Raw genomic sequence first — 22249 nt, 5'->3', positions numbered from 1 at the left:
TACATTCTTCTGCAGCTGCCACATAATCTGAATCATTGAAGGCTGCGAGAGTTCGGCTCTCTGACCAATTCTTCAGACACTGAGTAGTAATGTGTTTTTTTCCCCACCTATACGGACAATTGATCAGTTGATCTGCAGGGGCATGCCATCATAACCAACGCTACCGCTGCCTTCCTGCTACTGTTGGCTCCAACAAAGAGAGAGAGGGTCTCTTCCCTTCAGGCCAGTGCTGAGTGTTACTGTCGGGGTCTGGGTTCCTGTGCAAGCCACAACCCCCAGTGCCCGTTTTTCACACAAACCATGAAGAAGCACAGAATGTGGGAACCTCTATCCACTGTAGCGGAAACTAAAATCTCTTACTCCTGATGAAAAGGACAGGACATCAACTGAGTGCTAAAATGAAACGATACTAAAGCAGATGAAATACAGACATATGGACAGAAAACAATAGGGAAACACAGGAGGCTGCAGTTTAGAAAAATGACAGTGTTGATGGAGAGGATTACTTATTTTCTCAACAGTATATGCAAAGAAAATCCACCTTCTAATCTCCTACATGCATAGCTATTACGTCCCAGCTTAAAAACCAATACCGGAAACAAAAATGAATTTGCATCTTTCATAAAAATAATGAATTCACTCTCTCCCACCATGAAACAACTACAGTCTATTATTTTGACCCCCCCAAGAGATTGCTCTTTACCATTTCAAAATAAAACAATCAGAGGAGTCATGATTCATATTTTGAAGGTGGTGAAAACATTTGCTCACAAGTGACATACAGTAGGTTAAAGGTTGGATACATAGGATTAAAAACCTATCAGTGACTTAAAGATTGAATGAATGTACACCAGTACACAAAGGTCAAGACCATTGACTGACTGAGATTCCATTCATGCATCTGTTTAACTGTCTCTGTTCCTTCAGCTGTCATGGAGGTTAGGCACTGTTCCAAAGATGCGGCCCTCTCTGCCTTTGCCACAGTGGCTTTTAAAAGCAGAGATCATCTGGGATTAAGCTGCTGCTATAATCGCTGTTCTGATTTACCACAGTCACAGCGGCAGCTGGTGGAGGTCAGTCTTGATCTTCAGTCTAAATTACAACCTCGGGTGTTTCCAGGTCAGAGAGGGCGCATCATGGTGGCAACCAGCGGTTCTCAGAAGTGGGAATATTGTCATGTGCGGTTGGATGAAGAAGTAGTGGATAGAGAAGTATATGTTTGCATTTCTTTGATGGATCCCGGTCTCCACAGTGCATAAGTATCAGATATCTGGGTTAGAACAGTGTGTTTTATAGTAATCTGTTCCATAACTGTGCAAAGATAGTTTTGGTCAGTCTGACAGTATACTGTAGTAGGGTATAGTAAGGAATATAGAGTACACAAACATGAGGGAGTCCTTTCCTTTTTTTTTTTTTGCCACTGTCTACATACTGTACAGTGATGAAAGGGTGGCAAGCTCAGTTGTTAGTGAGAGAAGTGGGTTTTCTGCAGGGGGAGGCATTTTTCTCAAGTGTGGCAGAAAAAACGCAAATTTTAATAAGAAATGAGGCCACCACAATTCAGGATCCTTGCCAGGTTCAGTTTTACTCAACCACCAGCACCTTGATACACCGTACACTAAAGGGTGTCAGATTTTACAGTGTTTTATTGTAACTGTGGGAGTGGTGGGGCAGGAAATTGTCTGAAAAAGTAAGGGTGGCAAATCATAAAACCACGCTAAGGGACTGCATGAAAGTTATTTAGCAAATTCTTCAAGTTAAACAACAAAATGCTTTGATTGTCCATGCACTGTAGAATGACACATAGAAGTTCTTTTGTTTCTTTGTTATAATGCCCCTGTTAGAACACTATGAATGTTAGTTAATTTTGCCATTAATGACTAAAGTGCACAAAGAACTTAAGACGGTGTATGTCCAATTTAAACCTTAATATGTTCGTCAGTAAATAATTTTCACATAGCTAACAAATGGACACGTCTTACTTTACGGTAGCTCTGCTTTCTGTTAAGGTGCAAAATAAAGTGAAGGTGGGAGCTGCTAGAGGACTCTGACAGATGACAGTCTGTCTTCGTACATTCCCCGAAGAACACAAGTTAACTCAAATGTACCTCTCACGTCCAGTACCTGTTTTTTAGGTCAGGGAACGTGGGGCTCCAATTGTTATTGTTATTATTGTTTTGTGTTGTACATTTGTTGTTTCTAAGGAGTCGGGGCGAGGGTTAGCATTAGGTCTATCTTAGCGTTAGGGTCCAGGGTTAGGCATTTTAGTGGTAATGGTTAGAGTAAGGGTCAGGGGCTAGGGGCAGGCATGATGTCAAGGAGTGTCCGCACAACAAGAGAGAGACCAGAAAGCGTGTGTGTGTGAGAGAGAGACTTTTTTTTTTTTGTTTTTATTGTAGTTGCACTCAGACCTCCATCTGTGGCCGGCCAAGGAAAACAGGACTCTGTTTTTCCGTCAGGGCGCCGCATCTCCCCCCCGCGACCTCTAGGGGGCGACAAAGTAGCGCAGATGAATAAACCCGCGCCTCGTCAGTCGTGGCCGATTCAAAGTTGCTGTGGAAGAATCGCGAACAGCTGAATTCTGAGACGACCCCTCCCCTCTGATGTGCCAAGGAGACAGACATTTCCATCAATAGTTAAGATGCTGTCGAACGCGCCAACCTTGAAAGGCAAGAATAAAGCCCCTTTATACAGGAGACGCACGCTGAGCGAATCGATTATGGATTAGTCCCGTGTTTGGCATAACTTGTCAACACTACAGACGAGCTCGCATCGCTTGTCCTGACCATTTCACTCATGCTGCCCCCCCTGTCTCTGCGTCTCTGCCCGCTTTTGTCGATCCAGACGTGCGGAGGCAATGGCGCAGGCTGCGCACCGTGTTGTACCTTCTGGAGGTGAGCAGCGAAAATGATCTGCTGTAGGTGCGACACGTACAGGCTTAGTTATTCACACAGCAGGTCCTCTGACAGGGAAGTCGGACTGATGCCTCGGATCCAAAATAATGCCGAGAGCCTGGACGCACAGCTTAATTTACCTTTACACACACACACACACACACACACACACACACACACACACACACACGCAGTAGCCTACATGTCTGATGTGCAGAAGATATGCACATGTATTTAGTTTTTAAAGCTTCAGCTGAGTTTATTTGCTCCACACACGGGAGAGCTTGTAGGTATGAGTCACAATAAACGTGAGGTAAAGCAATTATGATTTGCTCTCACTATTAGAATAAACGGAGCGCGCTTTCTGCACACTAGAGGGAGCTCATCACACAGTAAATCATGTCAACCCCTCTCCTCCTTTTGTTTTGTTTTGTGGTGGAGGAGTATGTTCTTCTGTTCTCGGTATGTTATGTATTTGGAGAGGGACGGTGGGCATTGTTTTTGAGCTGTGTAAAACTGTGGCCAACGTTGACTACAGTTACTGTATTTCTATAACCTGGTTAAATTCAATACTACACACACACACACACACACACTTTTTATACTTTGTAAAACCTTGCTGTATTGTGTCCAGATGCTGGTTAAATCATTACCATATGCTACTTCCTCAGATTTCTAAGTGGACTCTGCACATTTTGACCAATGGTGCAGGGACCTAGAAAGAAACACACACACACACACACACACACACACACACACACACACACACACACACACACACACACACACACAGAGTCCTGAGTGCCCTGCAGATTGTCACAATGTGAGCCAAAAAGCACAGTTTGCTCACGGGGTCAGCACTAGACGTGAGTGGTCATGTTTTTACAGTATAATCAACAGCTCTGACAGGATGTCATTTATCCAAAGACGGCTGAAACAGTGGGTGTAGGTTTTGGGGGGCGGGGGCACAGGGGAACAGAGGGGGGTAGCTTTAATCTGTAGGCCTGTTGTGAGAGGAGCTGCATTCATGCATCCCAAAAAAGTGACTGAATAATGCTGAAACTTAACATGTAAGAGCAAAATCTGCTCTCGGTGCAGTAACTTACATATGTGTATAATTTTTTCATTTGACTATCCAGTGCTTACTGCTCATTGCTCGGTAAATATCTAGTCCAGTGCAAGTAAACAACTGTGACCACAGTGCAAATACAAAGACCAGACTTGGTCTGTAATCATCAAAAAACAGAACAAATCAGACAAAGCTGAAGGCTTTACTGCAGAACAGAAAACAAGCCTTAGTTTTTTCAAAATGATGTTTGGCAGTTTCTCCAAATCTTGAAAGCTCTACAAACTCCGTCTGATCTAACTGAACCTCAAAACTCCCTGGTGGTTACAATAAAAAGGCTGCTTCTTAATTTGTGACGAGATGACTTTTGGCAGACGGACATTTTTCAGCTGACGTAAAGATTTACACTTGTGGGGTTCAGGGGTGCGGAGGAGCTGGGTTGAGTTAGGACATAAAGGTGAGGCCTGTGAGAGAGGTTAAGCACATGACCGCACAGTAAACTCATCAATCTAAGTTCAATACCCAGAGTCCAAAAGAGCTATCAATCACGCTGAGCAGAAACATCTTTAACATGAGATGTTTGCCATTTCTCATCAGTCTTTTGATCAACTTTCCCCTACTTCAGAAACATGCTCACACACACAAAATCCTTTAGTCACACAAAGCCTCTCTACTTCTTCTTTGGACTTGTGCAGCAATTTGATAGTTTTCCGCTACTTCTAATTCCCAACCCCCCTAGCCTAGTGGTCCTTGACGCATGTGGATTGAGTTTCAGAAAAAGGGGTGATTCGCATAGAGAGGATAAGGAGCGGGAAGGTCACACTCCTTTCATGTCCTCACAGAAGGCAACGGGCACATCTTAGCAGAGTGGAAAACAAAAGGGTGCCGCAGGGGAGATGGATGTCTGCTGTGAGTCTACTGAAAGCCGTGACAGAGCGGGAGCCTGCAAACGCCTTTGGAAGGGCCAGTCGCTCATCCCGAAGGTGTTAACGTTCATATTTGCATTCTTCATCCCACTAACACCTCCATCGAAAACATTCTGTGTTCTTTGAAGTCTGATGAAGGAGAAGTGGATACCAGGTATATACAGTATATCTGACTTATGGCTGTTTTGGAGTAATAATATGTGTTGGCAAACTGTTTTTTCTTTATGAATAATCAATTTTTATGAAGAAACAGAATCCCAAAGGAGCAGGCTGAACATGGATCTATCTAACTGTATCTAGGGCCAAATTTATTGAGATTATACAAAAATAAATTGATTTCAAAGGTGACGGCCTGGAAGTAGATAATATTACAATATTTGAATACCCTGCTCGAACAAATGTTAACAATAGTAACAAGCGGGAGACAGCAGGGGGCTGTCATCTAAATGTTTACATTGATTAACTGGATTAGGTTCATGATGAAAAGTACAAGACTAATTCCACATCAAAGTGTTTTGCAGCATGGAAGTATAATTACATTCTAACAACATTTATTTGATCAGGTGGGTCAGCTAAGAACAGATTCTCATTTACAGTGATGGCCTGGCAAAAGCACCAGAAAAGTCAACAGATATGCTGTAGAACAGTGGGTAGCAACATCTTTCCCAGTGATCAGATTTAATACAAAACAGAGTGAAAGCGCTCTGCCGAGCAATGGGCCTCCAATCTTTGACCACCATCACAGGTACACAGGTGCGCACACAGCTGAAAAATAATCTTAGCTGGCTGCTAGGCGGATTTGCTGAGAAATATTGGGCCATTTCGATCATCTCGGGGAGGAAATCTGGCAGCTAAGGCGGAGGGCGAGTGGCACAGGAATGACAATCTCTAATCTAACTTTCAATCTTCAAGCTACTGCTGCTGAAGAAAATCAAAGTTATGCTGCAGATTCCAAAAGAAGAATTAAATCAGTCAGTGGTTTCCAAAAAGTAATCTAAGTTTACATGTTAAAGGGGTATTCCACCATTTTTACACATGGAGTTCAAGGCGAGGGTATGACCGAAACGAACTAATTTGTACGTTGTAAGACAACGATGGAAAACAGAAGTGCTCGTATCTGTTCCTAGTGGTCACACTCAAATGTGGGGGGAAAAGATTATGATAATCATTCAAATACAGGGATAGTGGCAGTCACTTTCAGTCTTTTCTGAGATTCATACTCACGGCGTTTAACTTGGTTGTACGCACAAAAACAAACAGTTGTGCAGAGAATTAAAGAGAGAGAGAGAAGTCCAAGCCTTGCTCACCTGGCCAGTCTCCGAAGGCTGCATAGTCGGATGCAGCTCCTGAGAATTTCGACATGAGAAACGTGTGAGGGGAGGGGGTTTCAGGCGTTGTTCAACCATCTGACAAGCACTTCAGTTGGAGCACGCTGGCACCTTTAGACTGTATAAAATAGTCCTAAATAACCCTGATGCTGGAGTCAACAGGGTCATCGCAATTTAGGCTTAAGACATAACATTATTAACAGAAAACCTGCATTAAAAAAATGGATATGTGGACTTTGAATGAAGTGGGCCTTTAGGAGGCAGACTAGGTCTAATGAAAAATGCTACATAGCTGCGTTATGGGAATTTTAGAATCCTGTGTTTGACCTATACTAGAAGCTACAAGTCAGGACAAGTTGGCCAAAAGCGGTTTCAAATTTGACCAATTTTTTGGTTTTAAAAAAAACAAAAATATCTGTCTCTTGTGAGTCCCCCAACTTTATGAAAGTGCGATACTGTCGCTGGAATACGTCAACAATACACATTTGATGCAGGATCAGACTTTGACTTTCTGCTCTGTTTACTGCTCCAGACACAGTGATACCATTTCAGATCGTATCCCTCCCTGCCCCCTTTGTTTTCAAACACACATGTACCTGTCCCACTGGTTAACCCCCATCCACCCACACACCCACCCACCCACATGTACACACACAAACACACACACCGGCACACCACACTTGAATGCACACAGGAATGCAAGGGGAATGACACAACCCACCAAATGCTAAAGCCTGGCCGGCCTTGTCGGCTCGCCGCTCAACAGCAGCCCTAATGAATGGCCATTCAGATACACAGACAGAGATGAGGCTAGATTTGCACTTTACAGTGGTGTCAAGGGTCACACAAAGTAGAAACCAGAGATGAATGCCCATCTCTCTTTCAAACACTGAACCACCCTGACACAGGGATTCATACAAACCAAAACACACTTGGGGATTAAAAAAAACAAAAAAACATGCTTACAAGAACAGTTGTTACTCATCGTTATATATATCCACTACAGGGACGCTCCACTTGGGCAGGTCTGTACTGTGAGGGCCACACGAGAGCAACAGAACAAGAGGAATGAGTCAGTAATACAGTGATAATCAAATACATTAATCAATGAATCTAAACACTTTTCGAAGCCCTGGCAGCTTAGCCTGGTTATGGTAGCTTTGGAGATAGGAGGAGAGAGAAAAAAAAAGGGTGTGTGAGTGTTTGAGAGTGAGTGTGTGAGAGAAAGAGAGAGAGAGAGAGAGTTTAAGCTTATGCTGCGCTATAAGCTGCTCTCAGCCTGAGGCACAGGAGAAGAAAAGAACATCTCCTCGTGATTAAAAGGGCTGAGGACCAGGAAGGGAAACATAGGAGAGGACAATCTTCGAGCCCTCGGGGGTAAAGGCTCTCTGAAGAAATAGAAGGCAAGAGATGGCAAAGCTGGGAAATGTATGGGGGAGTGAGACTCAATTCTCGCCCTCGCAGTCTCCTGTTTCTCTCTCATTATTAAAAACGGGGTGCCGGGATAGATGAGAGGCATGTTTGCGACAAAAGCCACCAAGCAGAGAAAAAATACCCCGTCAGATGTTTTCCTTCCACATTTCTGCTATGATCTTAGACAGTTCAGGCTGGGGCTTATCTGACCACAGATAAAAACAAGACCATCAAAAACCAAATGTTTTGTTGGAGTCTATGAGCACTGGAATAAAACTCAATTAGGGATATAATGGTTCAATTACAGAATTAAACCTTTACTCTCTAATTGAGTTTTATTTCAGTGCTCATAGATTCCAACAAAACAAATGGCTCTTGATCGTCGTGTTTTTACTTGAACAAATCCAGAGTCATCAGTGTGTATTGGAAATGGTGGGGCTGCTTTGTTGTGAGTCTCCATTCGTGTTGAATTCAGGACAGGAGTCACTGGGGTCGCCGGGACAGAACAGCCTCTTATCAGACCGGATATAGGTAAATTATGTGGGTTACACTTTCAGGTCAAATAGGGATGTCCTATGACGTCTACACCTCCAGCCCGTCTATGACCTCCACATATACTGTACTTGTGCAGTTTTCAGTTTTGGTCCACTTGAAGTAAGAATTACTTTGATTAGACTAAATATCTACAGAGGCCATCTGACATGTTCATAAGCTGAAAAATGAGTCCTTGACGGTAAACACTGCTGTGCATCTTTATTATGAATACCAAATACAGATTAGCCTACACACAGGGCAGTAATCAAAGCATAATTTTATCTATTCATTATTTCAAAGCTGATTTTACTGAGATCTTCAATATGAAGACCACTTTTCCCATAATAGAACTCTCTCAGACTCTTGCAGGACAATACCACCGTTTTTGTCTAAGGGCTAACTAATTTATGTTAGAAAAGAGAATAGATGATTTTGGTACAGCAGATATTTTGACCATATTTTGTGCTTTTTCAAATGGACAGCACAATCACTTCAAGTCATTGTGCGGCTGTTACCAACACAAAACTTTTGGTGTGCATTAAGGGGATTTGTATTTATGTTATTCATCACATTTGAATGGACTTTAGCTGTGCGTAAATGGCGCTCTAAACCTCTTGAAACCCTAGAGAATGATCACATATGATAAAAATGCAAAGTAAAAGTCCAAGGAGCTATTATTTAAAAAAAAAAAAAAAAAAAAAATTGTCAGCTGAACAATAAATAAAAAAATAAAAAATACTACAAAACACAAAACGCAAAGAACTGTTTTGACTATGGCACAAAGAAAAAACCATTTAGGAAAGCAATACTATGCATTTTATATCCAACATAGTTGTTTTAGTAGCTGTTTAAGCTCCATTTTCCAGATTCACAACAGGTCTATGAGCCACCTGGGGAAAATTATACATGACCCAAATGTCAAAAAGGCTGGTATTATCCTTCAAGAGCTATAAAGTCTTTGAGAAATACCTTGACATTTTCAACTCCAGTCCATTCTTCTTCTTCAACAAGCACACGTAATAATGTGAAGGGGGGCTGCTCTGCTAATCAATCAGGAGTTCAACGGTGTTGTTAGCATTCCACCCAGAAACCAATGGATACTGCTGGCTACAAGCTAGCCTGTTAGTTGTGTATTGTTTGCCATGCTAAATTTTAAGAAACCATTTTTGTGCAGCTAGCTGGGCAAAAGCAGAAACATTGTGCCATCCACACAACAAGCACCCGATGAAGGAAAAAATACACTAAACTTCAAAATGTCAAAGTAACCCTTTAAGGTACATTTAAACAAGACAAAATTGAATCACTCATGAGAGGTTTCAGCTGTACGAAACTGGCATTTAAGTCCACAAAGACAACTGAATGGCACTGGAAGATGGAAGATACAGAATAAAAAAATCGTATCAGTTATATCAACAAAAAACAAGTTTGAGGCCAGATTGCTTCCTTTTCAAATTTCTACAAAGAAAACCAATTCTACAGTGTTCTCTGGTCTGTGAGTCCACTTGGTTCTCATTCAGTCTAATTATAATAAAACTGAGCTGCCAGCGGAAACACAGGCAGTGGGAATAACCAACCACCCTCAAAGGGAAACACATGGAGTTACTGAAGATTACAATTCACTATGAAATGACAAAAGTGCTGATGTGTCTGCGTCTCTCCTCTCGTCACACATTTCTGAGTTTCTGATTTCTGCCAGACTGACGAAGATGAGAGAAGCATGATTAGGAGAAGTACAGCCCTCTCCAAAGTCTGCATTACACATCACACCTGAGTAAAGAGGAGGTAATGTTGAAATCAAATGGAAACAAACAAGTAAAATCCAACAGTTAAATTGCTCAGTCTTGATGTGAAAGGTGCCTATTTAGTAATGTAATCCAGATGGATATAACGCAAGACACCCAGGGTGAAAGCAGTTCTCATTCATTATTACACAACAATATGAAAGCTGATTCCTTGAATTGGTATCAGCATTCCTTTTAATCTCCTTTGGTGAAGCGACGTTTAACAACCCGTCAACTGCCAGTTTTCAAAATGACATGATACTACAGAAACTTTGTAAACTCTGATCTGTCTCTCCTGTTGGTTTAGCACATTTATTGGGTCCTAACCTCTGGTAGATATTAAAACACTGACCACAAACTGTCAAAATGAGGCAAAGTCAGTCTGCACATTGTCAGCTTCATCCCCTTCAGGCTGGGGGGACAGGGACATGCCAGTTTCCAGACGACTCTCTCATCCTCATGGGAAAATCATCTTTATGCCACTGATTCTTTATCTTTTTTTTTTTTCCTGGTCATGAATAAATTCTGCCAATCTCTCTTGGAGTCCGTGTTCAAAATTGGGTCACAGGAGAGGATCCAGAGAGCTCTCAGTACATGGCGGCACCTGTGTGCTGGTGTAATGTCCAGGTTAGGAGACAGGTGAGCTAGAAGGTCATAGTTGCAGTGCTCTTGTTCCGAAAATTCATAGTCTGGATGCTGGAAAGGATTTTTCGCTGATGCCCGGCCAAAGTTACACCCATGTGCAGGAGATCCCTGAACACAGACAGCAAGAACAGAAAAGAAATGAAAGATATGATTTGATGGACATAAAAGTAATATTTCAGTCATCACATTTTTGCTCCCTGGGCTTTCATACTACAATTGAAACTGAACCTCAGGAAACTGTGGTCACAACCTTAGTGATTTAGACTGTTTGCAACTGTCACTACTAAAAGTCAGGCTAGCTCTCTGACCTCATTGCCAGGAAGTGTGATTTGAAAGGTGAAAATGTTTCTACACAGATACGTATCAGTTTAGATAAGAAAACTGGCGATCGGGACTGACTGTGTGGTGATCTGGGCCAGCTGGTCCACTGAGTTGAAGCCAGCCTGCAGGAAGCTGTCTTCGTAGCGCTCCATCTTGATGGCCCTCAGCCATTCCCCCACTGTAGCACACGCCGAGAGGGCTAAAGGTGGACGCTGGTCCAACAGGGGGTAGGACGGCCTGGGGGAGAGAGTCGAGACACAAAGGAAGGCCTTACTCACACTGTCACCAAAACAACAGAGAAGAGCTTTTATATATATATATCCTACAGCAACATTCCAGCTGACACACAGAGGTATAATCTAAGGCTGAGTGACTGACAGGGACAAACAATGGGATTTGTCAGAGGTGGAGTGTCCTCTGCTGCATGCAACTAGCTGACACGCAGAATGTGGAGGAAGGGAAATGGGCCCAGCAAGTGGCTGACAGGTCACAGCAGGACATTAAGGTGGTACATAAGATTGGGCGGTAGGAGGGTAATGTCTGTCCTGTGACTGTCAGAACTCTAAATGGACACCGAGAAAGAGACATGTTGAAAGGACACAGTTCCTTTTTTCTGCTCATTCTCAAGCTGTATATTTACTGTCATTGTGACCTTATTGTCTGTCAATCACGACGAACACATCTGCACTCTCACCCTGCTCCTTCCTGAGCTACTATTTTCAGCGACGCAGGATTGCGGATCAGCTTGTCCAGAGCGCTGACGAGGTCCGTGAAGCGAGGACGCGCCGAGCGGTCCTTCTGCCAGCAGTCCAACATCAGCTGGTGCAGGTGGGTGGGGCAGTCAGGGGGCGGGGGCAGCCGGTAGTCCTGCTCTATAGCATTGATTACCTGATAGGTCGAAAAAAGATCAAACTAATACATTCACTGAATGGTATATAAAGAAAATATTGAGTTGCACGAAGGGCTAAAAGATTAGCAAAGGTAGAAAAAGGAAGAAAAAAAAAACAATACAGAGGAGGAAAAAGGCAGAATATCCTGAACTTAAATTAGAAGTATACAACTGTTGGTAATCTCATGATTCAGCTACTAGTCAAACACTAATACTTGAGACCCACTGATTATCTGAAACTTTCAAGTTATTCTTTTTTCAGAATGCAAATGTTAAATTTATTACACAAACCTTTAGATATAGAAAAGCTCAGCTTTGTGCTAAAAAAACCTTAAAAATCAGCCTTAAAAAAAGCCCAACATGGCTTTTTGCTTAAACTTACATCCTGGTTGCTCATGTCCCAGTACGGCCTCTCTCCAAAAGACATCACCTCCCACATGACAATGCCATAGCTCCAGACATCTGAGGCTGAGGTAAACTTTCTGAAGGCTATCGCCTCTGGTGCTGTCCAGCGGATTGGGATCTTACCTCCCTGCACAAAAAAGAAAACAGTCAACACTGTAAGACTTCAGTAAGCCTCCTGATCTCCCATTCACGAAATGGAGCCTTAAAATGAAAGTTTTTGGATGACTTTTATTCATATACAGATGTATGAATACCATCCTGCAGGTAGGTATTCTGCAGATGAATTTAATGAAAGGGTTTCTTAGTCAATAACTGAAGAGGGCTGTCATCTCACCAGAGAGCTGGTGTAGGTTGGGTCAGACGAGTTCTCCTGCAAGAAGCGTGACAAGCCAAAGTCAGACACCTTGCACACCAGGTTGCTGTTGATTAGGATGTTGCGGGCAGCAAGGTCTCGGTGGACGTAGCTCATCTCTGCCAGGTACTTCATGCCGGAGGCAATGCCGCGCAGCATACCCACCAGCTGGATGGGCGTGAACTGGCTGTCGTTCAGCTACGGAGGAGAGAAACACTTCAGTTGGAGAGCGAGTGAAGTGATTACGTGTTTCAGTTTGTGTTCTCTATCTCACACTGACCCGCAGAAAAGAGTCCAGAGCTCCGTTCTCCATAAACTCTGTGAGGATCATGACTGGACAGCTGGCCGTGATGATCCCCTCCAGGTGGATGATGTTCGGGTGCTGGAACTGGCCCATGATGGACGCCTCAGACAGGAAGTCCCGTCTCTGCTTCTCCGTGTAGCCTCCCTTTAGTGTCTTTATTGCTACATAGTTCTCTTTTTTCCCTGGGATCCTCAGCCGTCCTCGACACACCTCCCCAAACTCTCCTTCAGCACAAAGACACATAAACACACATTAGAGCTGTTTTCTTTAGCAAGTGTTCACCACATCAGGAGGAGGACTGTTATCTTCCCCAAACCTAAACCTCGCTTGCAGCTAGTGTTGCCCTTTGGCTTGAATGAGGGCTACTAACATTGCTAACATTTTGATCAGTTAATTGCTTTATTTACACGCCGATATTGAATTAAAGAGAACAGACAATGGTTATAAATGTCACACAATCAATTTAAATTAGTAAATTAGATACATTTTAGAAAATGCTGTTATGAAAGAAGACAATCTGCAACGCCACAAAAAACTTTCTCTCTGTGTCCACATAAAAAGTTGACCGGTGCAATTTTATGAATAATGGGAAAAAGAATACGGCTGGGGCTTACCAGCGCCGATAACCTCCTCAATCTTGACAAAGGAAACATCGATTTCCTTGGCAAATTCTCGCACTGCCTCATTAGGGTCCTCATAGGTGAAGGGGTCGATGTAAACCTTGACCCCTGCGAGAGTAAGACAAACAGAGCCGTGGGAAAGGAAAAGAAACAATGTTAGAGAACTAGGAGCAGCAACGAGCACAGTCACATTAAATATGATTTTCTTGATGTGAATGAGTTGGAAATCAATGCCTGGTGTGCATGTCCTTTATCTGTTACCTTGGCCAACAAGGTACTGGTTGTTTTTGTCATTCAGTTCTGGATCCTTCATTCGGTTGTGTTTGCTGCAGGCAGAAAGAGATCAGGATAAATAAAGTGAGATTAGGATGGCCGTGCAGTTATCTGAAAAATGGATGTTTGACTTAACTTTTTTTGTCAAGCATTCCTGCGGCTTTTTCAATGTGACGCAAATAAATGATGTAGCAAAGTGACTGTTCAGAGGCAAAAACAATAAAAAGATGTCTTGCTGGCTAAAATACAAACTCTATATAGGAAAAAAAGGAGCCAAAAATGTAAAACATCGTATGATTATTTTTATTTGATGTTAAAAATTCTAGGAAGCAAGCGAGCGTAGCAAAATATGACAATTCACTGATCCCCCTTGGGAATACTCAGGGCCACATGCACCCATGAGAAGTCAGAGTCCATTCCAGCTACAGACCAATACCCTGTAATGGACACAGATCCAATGTCTTAAAAGACACACTGTTCCAAAAACACCGCCATTATTTTATTTTATTTTTCTGACGAAAAAAACCTTGATGGCTTTAAACAAACAATCCTCATGGATTTCAAACGCACAATGCATGATGACTTGTGGTAACGATGAATACCTGAGCCAACCCCTATGGTTCTGATCTTTGACACAAGCAGCTCCATTATAATTCTGCTGGCAAAAACTCATCCCTGCAAGACTGTAACAGCCCTGTAGCTACTGGATCCCAGCCTTCCTCCATTTCTCTCCCTCTCCCACCCCATAAGCCTAAAATAGCAATAATGCACCACCCTTGGTCAGTGGCAGATCTGGGCCTCAGCCACTAGTTTATGTGTGTAACTGTGTGTGTAATTGTATGTGTGTGTGTGTGTGTGTGTGTATGTCACAGGGTCACAGCTATTGTTCTCCTGTCCTGTGGAAACAGGGTTGGGACGCCTGCATCCTGTCTCTCCCTGCCCTCTACCCCCATCGTTTCTCTCAAACTCTCTCTCTCTCTCGTTCTCTCTCACACAGACACACACACAGACATGCACACAAACACAAACACACACTCACTCTCCCTCTGATGGCATCCAACACTATTTACTCAAACAATGAAGCCTAAGGAAAATGTTCTAATGAGCAGGATAACTTTTAGCTGTGCAAGCAAAAGACACCATGAACATTGCTTTGTGTCTGAACTGCCTCACAGAGAAAAAAAAATGGTGTGGGTAACAGAGTGCAAATCCACTGCTGATAAAATATGATTTGTATAAACAATAGAACAAAGTAGTGCAAAACTGTAAAATTGGGGTCATGGTTGTTATTGGTTTTTGATTTCCCCATTTTCCCCCCATTTCCTGTTATTCTGTCAGCTTTTTTTTCCTCTGCTTCTTTCCCCTTCCCTTGTTCTCACCGTATGCAGTAAGCGACCACAAAGACGAAAGTGACAAGCAGCAGCATCCCAACAGCGATAAGGATGCCAGGTACCAAGAACTGGGAGGCAGAGCCATGTCCTGAGACAAACAAAGGAGACAGAGAAAAAAGAAAAGGAAACAGACAGAAAGTCAGAAAGTTAAGGGTAATGTAATGACAGAAATGATTAGCGGTGGTTTACACTGCTAGTAAAGAAAAGTAAGAGAGGGAAAAAAAGACAGGGCTTCACATTACAGGAATTCATAAAATTAAAGCGGCTCAACACAAGGATACTAACTCAATACAAGGCCACAGGCAATAAATTCATAACAAGAAACTGTGCAGGGACTGACTGAGCAGAAAAGAATAAAAAAAAAAAGAAAAAAATGTGGGAAAGGAAGAAAGAGTGAAGTATGTGAAAGTCCTTCTTTAAGGGTAGACGGGGCTTTTTCTTACCATCAGGCAGGGTGTGGAAGATAGCTGCAGGACTGAAGCTGCCATAACCGGCGATGGTGCGCGCGCGAACCTGCACTTCGTACTGAGTGGCCCTGCGGAGGTCTGTCAGCACAACCTGGTTTCTGTTGCTCTCTGTGTAGTGGCACTGATCCTCACTTTGTCGCTCCTAAATGAAAACGGAGTTAGCTGGCCTGGAAGTGAGCCTAAAACAGTTTTCTAATCCTGAGCCATAGTACGCTTGAAAAGAAAATAATGAAATCTGACTGGCCACACCGTTGAGAGATGTTGTCAGCGAGCTCTCACCTTCTCACAGTAGCGTAGCTGATACTGCAGGATGGTGTAGTGTTGCTGAGCTGGGACTGACCAATGCAGAGTCAGACTGCTCTCTGTGGAGTCACTCTTCTGAATCACAGACACCAGTGATGGCACTGCACAGATGGCAGAGGAACTATAAATACCACATGAAATTCTGACTATTTTTACCTTTCATCTCTTCCTCTCCATTTCTTACCATCATGGCTTGTGGTGATGTTGACACTTTCACTGGCAGGGTCCTTGCCGCCGAGCTGAGAGACTCCGTTGAGTGCCTGGATAGTGAAAGTGTACGTGGTGTGCGGTAGCAGGCCCCACACCTCCACCCTGCGACCTAGCAGGCCATGTTGTGCTGGCCGGTAGCTGACACTGTCTCCGCAGGGGAGGCACGATCCCTTGGGCGACCTACACACAGAGCAGCTTACAGTGTAGCTCAGGTCTGTTCTGCCGCCGTTGTCCAGCGGCTCGTTCCACTCCAGACTGAGCGTGGCGTCGTTGATCTTGGTGATGATGCTACGTGGGGCCGACGGAGGTTCTACAGTGTTGAAAAAAAATGCCTAAGTTAAACTGCCATTCCCTACTTTATAAATACTGGCAATGAACAGAATAATTGCCCTTCAAGCTCCTGTAACAGCAAAATCATTCTGCTTAAAGGAATAGTTCAACATCTTGGGAAAGAAACTCATTACCAGCGTCATATTTAACATACAGACATGGGAAAGTGGTCTTTTCCAGCCTCTCATCCAATTCTAAAGAAAGCGAATAAGCATATTTCTCACAATGTCAAACTATTCCTTTTAAGGTTGTCTTCCTGGTCGTAACAACTGCAGCAGCACGACGCAGGTGTTGCAATTTTTTCTAAGCTTGTTAAACTCATTCAGCAGAGTCATTATAGCAACATCACATATGATCCTTTTTTTCAGTTTTTCCTTGTGACTAAATGCGTTCAGAGAGCACCAGTAGTCACCCCCCAAATATCGTCACATTATTCGGTCAAAAATGTCATATTTAATTTTCCAGTTGTCGCTTACCCCTGATGCAATCACAAGGTATAAAATCCCTCTTTCAAATCAAATTAAAATCTCTTCTGCATCATTTTACTGCTGTTTTACCTTTCCAAGATTCACAGACCATTTGCTTACTTTTTTTCCCATATGTGCTATCCATATATTTTATTCAGTGTGCACATGTAGTCACGAAGCAGAACAATGCTCCTGCAGTGGCTTTGCCTCACAACAGGAGCATATGTGTTGCAGAATTTAACTGGTGCAATTACATTTCTGAAACTGGATGATAATGATCACTGTCTGAAAATTGTAAGATGATAGCTATTGCCTCAAGCCAAGCATAACTTAACAGCAGTACCACTCAGCCGCTGTGAATGAGTTTCTGTGCCTGCCAAGGAGACAGAGCTTTGTCAGTGAGCCTGCAGCTAACTTAAGTGCTAATAAGTGTTCTCATTGGAAACCCAAGTGGGGCAACATCACAGACAATCTGGGTGCATTATGAATTTTGAATTCAACATTTGGGAACGTGGATTTTTTAGAGGTGATACATTTTATGACTTAATAATCAGAATGCACTTTATTTAAATCAGCACGGCTGTCACAGCGATAGAAAACACTTATTTTCAGGGGAAAAGGGATGCATGATTTACAGACGGTGCGTCTGCTTTGCAATTTTGCATACAAAGTGATGGTGCAGAACTGCACAAGCAATCCAGTACAAAAACAGAATATATAATAGAAATTTCCTAATTAATTGATTATTCATTAAGATAAAGCCTTTGTAATTAAAGTTATCAGTAATAATAAAATTGGTGCATGTAATTTCTAGTTGGCATTTATATCACACCTGCAGAGAACAAAAAATGTCAACAGCCCAATACTGAGTTTCACATTGTTTCACTTTCTCTTTAGGGACATACCAAGAGAATGCACCTAATTAAAAAGCCCCTCCCATTCACACATCTAACATATTGCTGAATTGAAATGCCTGAATAGGGAATTGTCACTTGAGACCATCAATGCCTACTTCACTTTGGAGAGAAAGCCCTTCCCCCAACAACCTGTCACAAGTACATGCATCTCATTGCCCAGCACTGGGAGAAAGGACACAAAACAGATTAGAGGAACTTGGCTAAATGACACACAGAGGAAAAGAGAAACAGCACCAGAAATGGTGAAACAAAATGAGGAAGACCAAGAGAAGGCAAAGACTGAAAACAAACATTTGGATGGTTATGTTGCTTAGTACCCCCATATTTGCATGAGGATTTGTGTACTAAGTGCTGTTGTACGAGTACGTACTAGTGCACGGGGTGTCGGGAGTGTCAGATTCCGCACGCAGGTATCCAGAGCGACATGCGCACACTGACGCCCCTCTGATGGTGGTGTGGCTCAATCCTGGACAGCCTCTGCACTGTCCCTCTGTGCCGGACTTGAACTGACCCATAGGACAGGCTACGAGGGGAGAACAAATGAAGGCAAATTATCCACAAAATTGCACAAAATCCTCACACCCACTGTGTCCCACACCGACCTGGCTCAAACTAAATGTGCAAATACATTTCTGTTTTTTTCAGGGTACTTAGGCACCAGATGGTTGCAGAACTATGTAATAAGGGCTCTAAACTGAAGACAATCACAGTAAAAAATATGATAGCAAAAGTCTTACCCTGAATACACACCGTTGACATGTTGCTTATCATTGAATTTACCCGATCGTATCTGAATAACACGACTAAACATGTGGGAGTCCTTACAAAGAACTGCCTTTGCTTATTGATCAAAATCTTGTTCCAAGTCTCCTTACTAAAAACAAAACCAGTATTGTGGTACTCAAGATGCAAAGAAATTAGTCTGAACTGACTGATTAGTTGACTGACAGAAAATCAATGGACATCCATTGAAGCAAAAATGCCAAATGTTTTCTGGTTCCAGCCTCTCAGATATGACGATCTGCTGTTTTTCTCTGTTGATTGATTTTAAAAAATTTTTATAAATCATTATAAATTATTTATAGATTAACTGATAATGATAATTGTCATTAGTCGCCCTAGTCTGAACCCATTTTCTTCTCAGCTTCTAGACATGAATGTGATACAAACCAAATTCAACACACCAACTATTGTCCTACACGTGAATGTGTAATGAGCTATTGCCTTGTAACGCAACACGCAATGTTTACTGTTCTGTGTTCAGTGTGGCGGCTGAAATGCTGCTCCAGGTGCTGAGTGAGAGGAACAAAACAAGGAAACTTTCACACCAAGTGGAATTTTGTTATAGTCAAAACTGACTGTGGTGGTGTTGTGACTAATGCTGCACACCTCACCTTCTCAAACTTATCTATCCATATCTAGTGCACTCAGAAAGTATTCAGACCCCTTCACTTTTTTCACATTTTGTTATGTTGTACCCTTGTGCTAAAATCTAAAAATGCTAAATTCATTTCCCCTCATCAATCTACACTCAATACCCCGTAATGACAAAGTGAAAACAGAATTCTAGAATTTTTTTGTAAATTTATTAAAGAGGAAAAACTGAAATATCACATTGACATAAATATTCAGACCCCACCTCTACTCAGTACTTATGTGAAGCACCTTTATACATATATATTCATATACATATGTATGTATACATATACATACACACACATATACAGACATATATACACATACGTATATACATATATACACATATATACACATACGTATATACATATATACACATATATACACATACGTATATACATATATATATATATATATATATATACATACATACATACACACACACATACATACATATACAGCAAACATCAACAGTCACTAATGATCACTAAGCAGTGTTTTCCAATTTTCACTGAAACCTGCTATGAGAACATTTTGCACTTGCAGCAGTCTGTTCTGTTATCCTGAGTTCTGGACTTTATTTCTGACAAAATCAATCCTTTGGGGGGCTGGGATAAGTAATGATGTCAAAATAATTGCCACTTTGCCCTTTGCTCATTACTTCAAATCTATTTAGGTGTCATCTTGTAATTATATAACTATAGGGACACATGGGAGTATACCCCTCTCATGTAGCAGTATATATTTTAGAACTTTACTTCAAAGATGTGGTTTAAAAATACTAATCAAGCTCATCTAGAAAACTAAATCAATTAGACGGCATCCATAAGTTTTATGTTAGAGGGTGTTGTGTTTGACCCAGAAAATATATGTATTGTCTACGGGACATAATGGCATTACAGCAAAATGTATTTAATTTTAAACCTAGACGTTAATTTCATTTTCTGAAATGACTGGCCTATGAAGCAAAAATTAACTGTTCAATCCTGCAATAAAGGCAAATTCCCCTTGATGATGTGCAGAGTGTTTTTTCCTCACAGCTCTCTTCAGTGACAGAACGCTGGAAATGCCAACCCACTTCACCAGAAGCAAAATGTCGCAAATAATTTTTTGATATGAAAAATCATTATACCTCCAGCAGGGATCAAACCGAATCCTACCTTCAAACATTTTCTTGAGAAAATGTAGCATTTCTTCTTGTGTTTCTCTGTGGGTACCGCTACATGTTTTCCGTGATGGTGTGATGTGGTGTGTGTGTGTGTGTGTGTGTGTGTGTGTGTGTGTGTGTGTGTGTGTGTGTGTGTGTGTGTGATGTGGTGTGTGTGTGTGTGTGTGTGTGTGTGTGTGTGTGTGTGTGTTTGTGAGAGAAGGAGTGTGCACGTGGGGGTTGTTCATGCACGAGGCTTTCTAATTGGACTCATTAGACAGTACCGCTGCACAGCTCCAGAGAGAATCATCCTGCTTCTTCCTTCTTTTTTTGTCTGCTTTGCTTTGATGTTCTCAAAGCGATATGATCTCTACCCCGAGCACCCCCACCCCCTCGCTACCTTCAGCTCCTGTGCTCCTTCTATCTTAGCTGAAGCATGAGTTGTTGCAGCAGTAAGCCTTTCACCCTGCTCTTCCTTTCTGAGATAAGTGCTGCTCCAGCTGACCTCTCTCTGTCCCCTCCGTGTCTAGACCATTCTCCTACCTCATTCACTGCCTTGGTCTCTCATTTCCTCTTCAACGCTTCAGCCCTCCCCCAGTGAAGCCCACCCTCATCTTACCATTGTGTTCTTATTTAGTCTGCCTGCTCTGCTGCCTGTGTGGGTGTAGTCTATATAAATACATACTTGTATATGTGGCCTAACTTCGCCTCCTTACCTGTGCATCGTGTGTGTCCCTCAGCGGGCTCAAATCCTGGTAGGCAGGCGCAGGAGGTTGTTGGCTGGCCCACCCACTGGCCATCTTCCCCGCAGAAGAGCTTAGGGGGCCGAGGTCGGGGCCCCTGCTGGGCGGCGTGCTCTACACACGCACCCTGTGCCTCTTGCACTAGAGTACGGGGAACGGTCTCAGGGAAGGAGGAGAGAGCACTGACCAGGGTTGGACACTTTTTGAAGAACACCCTGACAGACAGCAGGGCCATGCAGGCGCCCTGAGCCTGAAAAGCCAAGTAGAAGCCTCTTTTAGATAGAGGGCCGAGTCTTAAGGTCTTCACATTAAATTTCCGCTCTCCACCCTTCCTCAGTAGAAAATCTGCGGCCACTGTGTCCACCTAAGACAGGAAGAAAGAGAAAAGATCTTATGTAATGGTCAGATTCCAACACAGAGGACTCAGTCTTAAAAAGGACAAGACTGGTGGTATGGATTTTTTACTACTTTTAACTAAACATCACATATGCTTTTTATTATTGATCCTTTTTTAAAGCATACCACTGTGATTTTAGATTGATTTACCACCTTACTGGCACCCATTGTTTCCAATTTGTTACAGTACTCTTTGAACCTCAACCTACAGGAACTTGGAACTTGCTGAAGAGGAAGGTGATTCATCACAGTGAACATGTCATCCCTCTTGTTTTTCTGTCAGTTACATTATTTAGTGGTAATGAAGTCGAGGAGCAGGGATTATTTTGAAAGCTCTCTCTGGTGGTGTTGTAAAGGACGCTCTGACATCAAACGTTTGACCAGACGCTGAAAAGCATGTTGCTTATAAGCTACACAACACAAGAAGTTTATGGAGCCCTTATAGAATTTTTGTTAAGTCACACTTTTCCATGATTTCGCCTCTTTTGGAGACTATTAAAGGGGTATTCCAGCAATTTAATATTGCACTTCCATAAAGTTGGGGGACTCATAAGAGACAGATTTTTTTTTAAAAACAAAGGTCAAATTCCATGCAGCAGAGGCAAAAATATCTGTACCTCTAAGACCCCACTTTGTATAATGCAATTCATTAACTTGTTTTTTTAAGCCCTCCTTGTCTGGTAAACGGTCCTAGGTTTTAAACTCCACACC

At 42.5% G+C, this 22249-nt stretch overlaps 1 protein-coding gene across 1 annotated transcript in view; it reads right to left on the bottom strand.

Annotated features, from left to right (window-relative positions):
• Positions 1-8855: 8855 nt before the first annotated feature.
• Positions 8856-22249, bottom strand: part of ephb4a (eph receptor B4a) — a 35569-nt gene continuing 22175 nt past the window's right edge. The window contains exons 5-18 of the mRNA XM_040149941.1: positions 21116-21506; positions 18207-18359; positions 16097-16432; positions 15889-16013; positions 15586-15751; positions 15131-15230; positions 13740-13804; positions 13473-13586; positions 12835-13082; positions 12537-12752; positions 12180-12329; positions 11603-11796; positions 10987-11145; positions 8856-10695 (exon numbers count right to left, since the gene is read on the bottom strand). Of these exons, the coding sequence (XP_040005875.1) occupies positions 10587-10695; positions 10987-11145; positions 11603-11796; positions 12180-12329; positions 12537-12752; positions 12835-13082; positions 13473-13586; positions 13740-13804; positions 15131-15230; positions 15586-15751; positions 15889-16013; positions 16097-16432; positions 18207-18359; positions 21116-21506 (2526 nt within the window). The 3' untranslated portion in view covers positions 8856-10586. The remainder of the gene's footprint in view (positions 10696-10986; positions 11146-11602; positions 11797-12179; positions 12330-12536; positions 12753-12834; positions 13083-13472; positions 13587-13739; positions 13805-15130; positions 15231-15585; positions 15752-15888; positions 16014-16096; positions 16433-18206; positions 18360-21115; positions 21507-22249) is intronic.

Source organism: Xiphias gladius, chromosome 17 (genome assembly GCF_016859285.1).
Source record: "Xiphias gladius isolate SHS-SW01 ecotype Sanya breed wild chromosome 17, ASM1685928v1, whole genome shotgun sequence".
NCBI lineage: Eukaryota > Metazoa > Chordata > Actinopteri > Istiophoriformes > Xiphiidae > Xiphias > Xiphias gladius.
Note: the sequence above shows the minus strand (reverse complement) of the source record. Positions and strands in the feature narration are given on the sequence as shown.